The sequence below is a fragment of the Bacillus rossius genome, chromosome 3, assembly GCF_032445375.1.
Source record: "Bacillus rossius redtenbacheri isolate Brsri chromosome 3, Brsri_v3, whole genome shotgun sequence".
NCBI lineage: Eukaryota > Metazoa > Arthropoda > Insecta > Phasmatodea > Bacillidae > Bacillus > Bacillus rossius.
In genome coordinates this window covers 33,948,726-33,957,095 of record NC_086332.1, presented here as the reverse complement: position 1 = coordinate 33,957,095, position 8,370 = coordinate 33,948,726, and the positions used below count along the sequence as shown (strand labels likewise).

The 8,370-nt window shown below is 36.6% G+C and overlaps 1 protein-coding gene across 1 annotated transcript; it reads left to right on the top strand.

The window, feature by feature from the left end:
* The first annotated feature begins 1,787 nt into the window (after positions 1-1,787).
* On the top strand, positions 1,788-7,815 carry LOC134530498 (S-antigen protein-like). Its single transcript, XM_063365362.1, has 2 exons — positions 1,788-1,815; positions 4,684-7,815. Exon 2 carries the CDS (start codon positions 4,690-4,692, stop codon positions 6,859-6,861), a length of 2,172 nt encoding a protein of 723 aa, XP_063221432.1. The 5' UTR covers positions 1,788-1,815; positions 4,684-4,689; the 3' UTR covers positions 6,862-7,815.
* The last annotated feature ends 555 nt before the right edge of the window (positions 7,816-8,370 follow it).

Below are 8,370 nucleotides of genomic sequence, written 5' to 3'. Positions count from 1 at the left end.
AAGCCATCACTGAAGTATATGATTTAAAAACACATATATAATTAGTTGTATGTAGCCTTTTATCATTATATCAATTTTTGTGGCATTTTGCGTGCGTATCGTGAAAATTTGCTCTCATAATTTTTTCATAATGCGCCTAAAGAAGTATAACTTCAATAAAATATGAGAATTTTTTCGATGATTATTTTTTATTCGAAGATAATTTGACAATTTATTAAAGTGGTAAAGTTCTTATATACATCAATATTATTTAAAATGATAAAAATTGTTATATAAATTATAATTTTAATAAATTAAAGTCGGTGTGCAGTGAATGTGTTTACCTCTGCATGCACAAATTATTGCCTACGTACAGGCGTTACTTCATTGCCGCTGAAACTTTACAAACGTTTTACGCCGAAACGGTGCTTCCTAGGCAGTTGCAACAAGAGAGGCAGCATTTCTATTCATTTGTTCAATTATCCAGTTATATGCATGAGTTATCTAAAAAATTTAAAACAAGGATTTTGTATGCAAAAAAAAAAACTATGTCACCCCATATAATTTTGATAAAGGGAGAGGAATTACATCCAAAGATGATTGATAGGGTGAACATAATATAAAACCATTTTCTGGAATAATACTTTATTTTCCAATAGTTTTTACAGTTATGCACAAATACCACTAAAATTTAATTTTTAAGGTATGATGTCAAAGAAGTTAAATTTAAGATGTAAAAACTTAAATATTTATCCCTCTGTTTCCATACGAAATTTTATCCCAAAATAGTTCGAATGCATTTGCGAAATTAATTTTAATACTTGCAAGACTTAACAATATATCTATGGTCCATTTTTAACAGCAGAATTTTGGTTTACTGTTTACTTTTTAAAAATATTATTTACGCCTGATAATGTTTTTAACTCAATTTCTTAGAGATTACAGTAACTTCTAACGTACTTTTGGCTACCATACTTTACGGTAAGAATGTGGTTTATCCGTTCAATCTCGAATTTTAATTGAGGAAGGAATATTACAACATTCAGTCTTAAAATTAAAAGTATAACTGTCCATGCCTTAAAAAATAAAAAACTGGCTAGGAATCAAATATGTGCGGAACATTTTGAGCTGAATGTCTGAATTTTTGCGTGTATAACCCTATTAAGTATCAATAAAAATGAGTAAGTGGAAATATTCTGGTGGACATCATTGCAAAAGGTACATAAATACCTAATTACTGATTCCGCAGCTTTCTCTTTCAGATTAGAGTTATAGATTATGTTTTAAACCTTTTTTTAAATAAGTCATTGATTTAACTGTTGGCTTCCTTCAAGCAAAAATTTGTACGATTACGTAATTAATAATTGTAAAACACTGACATACTTACCTTATTACACCTTCCAGTCGATTAAGACTCGTTCGTGTGTCCAGGCTTACCTCGACGCATTTCATTGTCACGCAATCATGGTGATAATTGAACATTGATTTGGCCTCACTATCAGATATGCTGAAAAACCTAGAAGCGATACTTGAAAACTGAATTGGCCTCACTATCAGATATGCTGAAAAACCCAGAAGCGATACTTGAAAACTGAATTGGCCTCGCTATCAGCAATGCTGAAAAACCCAGACGAACACAAGTTCACGACGCAACACGAACTAAGCATTGAAAAAAAAATACCTTTGCCCCACCCAATAATAACTTAAAGCAGTCGGAGTTTCCCCACGCGAGTTAATCTCAAGTGTTTGCACTTCGCGTCGGTTCAGGCGTGTATAAAAGGCTGACCTGCAGCGCTCGAGTCAACGACTTGTCTCTTCGCATCTCCACAGAACAAGGTGAGTGACAAATACTGTTTTAATTGAAGAGTGAGAAAAACTAAATCAACTCACTAGCTAACTCGGGTCTTCAACATAATTTTTCCAAATCTTACTATAAAATACCATTAAATAAATATGTACCTATAATGAACCCACTTTTATGTTGTTGTTTTTTTTTTACTAATATTGATAAATTAGCTTGTATTAAGCTTAAATTATCTGAATTGTTGTGAATCTTTGAAATTTTTTAATGAAATGATTATTTCAACTAAGTATTATTTAAAATTAATCAATTTCAATTGCAAAAACCGATATTTAATACCGAACTTCTTTACGTGTTAATTACTATGATATGAATACTTGAATTAATTTACTTTACAAAAGTATATAATATTTGAAATTAAATCGTATAGTGACGTTGCGTTTGCGTTCATACAACAATTTTTTTTCATGTAATATTCACTGTATATCATATTTTTATGTGTGGGAAAAACAGGTTCGGAAAGATAACATATTTAATTTATATCAGTGTTATATCTTACATAATATTTACACTATTATCAAATAACAACAATAATTTTTTGTCTGTCCACGAATTAATCGCACTTGCGCAAGTCCACTAATTAACTTTCCCCACTGGAGCTCGGGCGACAGTGTCTCTCTCCTGGTCGTCTCCTTCAGCGAACCTTGGTCCCAATACACTGCCTCGCAGTACTTGCTCGTCCGCCGCACACACAACACCACGTCAGGTGCACACGGAGCCGTGGCTCGCTCTCTTCACTTCAATTCACTCGCCGGTGTCACTCGCTCGCCGCCTTATACACCTGGGACGTTCCGCCCTGGAAAGGTCTCGTCTCGTAGCCCTCCAAAGTGTCACGTCATCAGAATACCCTTTTTTTTCAGAGGGGAAAAAAATTCAAGAACGCAAATTAAGAAATAAAAAGGAAAACATAAAATCACAGATAACAAGCGTAAATCAGCTATGTCAAACAGATAAACCCAACGATGCACCTAAACAGGTATTATGAACAACACGATGACAGCACAGAACAACACTTTCAAACTTAAATAACAGACAGCTCAAGAATTCCGTGGAAGGAATTTAATTACGAAAAAAAATAATAACAGCACAGACGAACACAGTGGCCTAACAACGACGAGACAGTTTCAACAATAACAGCAAATGCAAGCAGACAATTAAAACTGGACAAACAGACAGTCCGGTTGTGCCTGATGACGGGAACAGATGTCAGTTCTCAAAACGTCGCAAATGTTTTGTCACAGGAAACCTAGTGTGTTAGTCGGTGTTGTCGTTGTTGTGTTGTTCATAATATCTGTTTATCTTCATCGTTGTGTTCGTATATTTGCTGAGTTGTCCAGAAACTTAGGAATTTATTTGCGTTAATCAGCCATATTGCCAAATAACTTGTTAAGTTAGCCAAGGTTTTGTTTTTACAATATGGCTAGACAAACTAACCCGATTAATACTTTTTTCCTCATAAGTTTTCCAAATACTTTTTTTTTTGTTTTAAGTATAGCAAGTTTGATTTTATTTTGATTTGTTATCCATAAGAGGGTTATTTATGATTGCGTAGAAAATTGTTATTCTTAGTTTCCAATAATTTAGTACAGGGTGGGGATTTAAAAACGTTTTAAAAAAACTGATAACTACGACGCTTTTAGAATTTTTGTTTTTCAATTCATAAACTGAATTTATAGGCCTATCAACGTACTCGGCTTGAAGTTGATTTATGGAACACGTTGTAAATACCTAATATTTTTTATTTTTGTTCAAAAACTTTTTTCATAAAAATAAAATTACTCTTCATAACAAGTTTAATTAATTCAGATCCCAGATAGTCAAATGTATGATTTTGGGAAATTAAACTAATGTAAAACTATTAAGGCCAAATTGTATTTTATGTATCAATAGAATATTTTACATTCATGAATATTTTTGCTTAGAGACTTAGTCTCACTGCAAAAGTAATATTCAGTAGGTACTTGTATGTGTCATCAGACATTAAGCTTGTATCCCCGTGGGGCCAGTGTTTCACACCCACATCACTCACTCCGTCCCCGAGTGCGAAGAGGGAGTTGTTTCCGGGCGATCGGCCTCGCTAAGACGTGACGTTCACGTGACGATAAGGTTAGGCTCCCGTCGTCTGGGAAATTTCTAAGAGTTGATGTAAAAGATAAAAAATTTATTTCAAATTTTAAAAAAAAACTTTAAAAATAAAGAAAACACTGAGAGAAAAAATACAAAATTCTTGTTCAAACTGAGACAAACAAAAAAATTTTTGGATTAATAAAATGGGTTTTTTCACAGAAAAAAAAAAACAATGATTCTTCTGCTCTACCATTCAACAAATTACGTTCGATAAAACGTATTTTGTTGGGACAAAAACATATAATGCGTTCATCGTTCAAACACTTTTTTGCTTTATTAACCAATTTAATTTCATTAGAATCATTTAAACAACTACAACTGGTTATATTAACATAATCTTTTTATGAGTGCACATATGAAAGCTTATTGAGTAATATAGAGATAAACCTCAAAACATGTTGCCCCTAAATGAATCAATGTTAATTGCAAACCGTAAATTACACCTCGCCCAGCCAGCTCTAGATCTTGACGATTACCGTATGAAACCGTATGAAAAAAAATAAGCGTTTTAGCCTTTTATAGTGACAAACTCAATTATATATTTCATTCCATTTATCAAATTAAACGTTCATGCATCATATGAGTTATTCATTTAACTAATTTTAAGTTTAAAACTTTTGAATTATAATAGCCAAAAGGACTGCACGATTTGTAACATGAAACAGATATCGAGATATATAATTTTAAAAACCATTGTATATATATATATGTTTCAGGACAAAATGAAAGTGTTGGTGTTATCGCTAGCAGCAGTGTTACTGCTGCAGTACGCTGACAGCAGAGCTCTACATGGCAGTGAAAGAGCACACAAGACTACAGAAGCAACAACTACACCAACAACAACAGTGAAAGCTACTACAACTACAGCAGCAACACCAACAGCACCACCAAACAATGGTGGTAATGGTAACCAAGGACCACCAAACAATGGCGGTAATGGCAACCAAGGACCACCAAACAATGGCGGTAATGGCAACCAAGGACCACCAAACAATGGCGGTAATGGCAACCAAGGACCACCAAACAATGGCGGTAATGGTAACCAAGGACCAAACCAAGGTGGCAACCAGGGACCAAACCAAGGTGGCAACCAAGGACCAAACCAAGGAGGCAACCAAGGACCAAACCAAGGAGGCAACCAAGGACCAAACCAAGGTGGCAACCAAGGACCAAATCAGGGTGGCAACCAAGGACCAAACCAAGGAGGCAACCAAGGACCAAACCAAGGTGGCAACCAAGGACCAAACCAAGGAGGCAACCAAGGACCAAACCAAGGAGGCAACCATGGTCCAAACCAAGGAGGCAACCAAGGAGGTAACCAACCAGGAAATGGATCGAATCAAATTAAAGCACATAAAACAACTACAGCTGCAACAACTATTGCTGCTACTACTACAGTCAAAGTTACCACTACCACAGCAGGGCAAGGTTCTCCAATAGGACCACCAAACAATGGTGGTAATGGTAACCAAGGACCACCAAACAATGGCGGTAATGGCAACCAAGGACCACCAAACAATGGCGGTAATGGTAACCAAGGACCAAACCAAGGTGGCAACCAAGGACCAAACCAAGGAGGCAACCAAGGACCAAACCAAGGAGGCAACCAAGGACCAAACCAAGGAGGCAACCAAGGACCAAACCAAGGAAGCAACCAAGGACCAAACCAAGGCGGTAACCAAGGACCAAACCAAGGTGGCAACCAAGGACCAAACCAAGGAGGCAACCAAGGACCAAACCAAGGAGGCAACCAAGGACCAAACCAAGGAGGCAACCAAGGACCAAACCAAGGCGGTAACCAAGAACCCAACCAAGGAGGTAACCAAGGACCAAACCAAGGAGGCAACCACGGACCAAACCAAGGAGGTAACCAACCAGGAAATGGATCGAACCAAATTAAAGCACATAAAACAACTACAGCTGCAACAACTATTGCTGCTACTACTACAGTCAAAGTTACCACAACCACAGCAGGGCAAGGTTCTCCAATAGGACCACCAAACAATGGTGGTAATGGTAACCAAGGACCACCAAACAATGGCGGTAATGGTAACCAAGGACCAAACCAAGGTGGCAACCAAGGACCAAACCAAGGTGGCAACCAAGGACCAAACCAAGGAGGCAACCAAGGACCAAACCAAGGAGGCAACCAAGGACCAAACCAAGGAGGCAACCAAGGACCAAACCAAGGTGGCAACCAAGGACCAAATCAGGGTGGCAACCAAGGACCAAACCAAGGAGGCAACCAAGGACCAAACCAAGGTGGCAACCAAGGACCAAACCAAGGAGGCAACCAAGGACCAAACCAAGGAGGCAACCATGGTCCAAACCAAGGAGGCAACCAAGGAGGTAACCAACCTGGAAATGGTTCGAATCAAATTAAAGCACATAAAACAACTACAGCTGCAACAACTATTGCTGCTACTACTACAGTCAAAGTTACCACAACCACAGCAGGGCAAGGTTCTCCAATAGGACCACCAAACAATGGTGGTAATGGTAACCAAGGACCACCAAACAATGGCGGTAATGGTAACCAAGGACCAAACCAAGGTGGCAACCAAGGACCAAACCAAGGAGGGAATCAAGGACCAAACCAAGGTGGCAACCAAGGACCAAACCAAGGAGGCAACCAAGGACCAAACCAAGGAGGCAACCAAGGACCAAACCAAGGAGGCAACCAAGGACCAAACCAAGGAGGTAACCAAGGACCAAACCAAGGAGGCAACCAAGGACCAAACCAAGGAGGCAACCAAGGACCAAACCAAGGCGGTAACCAAGGACCAAACCAAGGAGGCAACCAAGGACCAAACCAAGGAGGCAACCAAGGACCAAACCAAGGCGGTAACCAAGGACCTAACCAAGGAGGCAACCAAGGACCAAACCAAGGATAACCAAGGACTAAACCAAGGAGGTAATCAAGGAGAAAACTTAGGACATAATAAAGGTGGCAATCGAAGCATAATTCTGGGAAGTGACTATATCTTTATAACCTGGTGCTTACCAATTAATAAATTAATGTGGTAATTATAATCTATATGGTTTAATAGGGCACTGACGTATATGTACATTTCTGCATCTGTCCAATTTTCTAATGTGCTTTTTTTGTCATTATTTACAATGATCTTTTGTTATGTTGTTTACATATTTATTTGTGAATAAATACTTTTTATAATTATTCTTCTATACATCATTAATTATTTAAATGTTATTTTATTTTTAGGAATTTTCTTCCAGATATATTTCCTTGGTTCCAAATAAGTATATTATTCTTTCTTACTTAAAATTTGCTTTTAATTTCTGAATACCATTTGCAGTTTTTTTTTTTAAATTCAAAAGTTGAGAACAGAAAAATTATATTTAAATTATTTTATTGTGAATAACCTAGAAATGATCAACCTAAAACGATCTTATCTTTTCACATAGTGTTGTGTGGCTGAATGCGTAACCATAAATATTTGCTTGTGTGTAGGTTTAATATACATATGTTATACCAGTTGAGTTTTTTGAAATACATAATTTCATGTTATATTTAAGTAACATATCTGTGTTTCTTCCTTTTGACGAATACAACCATGTCATTTGACGTGCCCCACACAACTCTATGGTAAAACTTTAGTTTTATGCTCCTGTATTTCCTGTGGTTACTTGAACAATGAAGTGACTTGTGCCAGAAAATGCAGCAAATAAAAATCGTAGATTATATGGACTGTGAATGGAGGCAATCTTACACATATACGAAATAATAATCAAAGAAATACTGAAACTTGCAACGTATTATCTAGTAACTCAGTATAAACTTCCAGTAGTGACATCTTGAGAATAAAATTATGCATTAAAAAGTATTTTTTACAACTGCGCTGTTTTAGAATTTTCTTTGTCTGCCATACATTGTTGTAGTTCTATGTAATAAAGAAAAACCTGTATTTTTATGCATTATAATGATTTGAAGTTTCATGCATGTGTGGCTCACGGGAAAAATAACTTACTTATCGCTCCCCAAAACACTGATAAAATGTTTCACTTTAAATTTACGAAGAACGCTGCCTACAAATTATCCACGGAGCTTCGTAAATTTACGGTTTGATTTCGAAAATTTACGGTACTATGTTAACGTATTTTGATAATGAATCAACTATAATAATCTTATTATATCAACAAAACATTCAGAATCTTGTTTATTATATAGCAAAAAATTATTTTTTCCTCACAAGCTTGTGTTTACCCTGTTTACAACTAAACACCCACTTCGAAGCCGGAACCAAGTGTAGTTTCTACGAAGATTCAGTTATTTGAGATTACGAAGAATACTTCGTTTATTTGAGGTTAATTCTTCGTTGAAAAATCCGTCTATACCAGTGCCCGCTAATGGTCGAAGATCGATGAAAAGCAAGCCACAATCG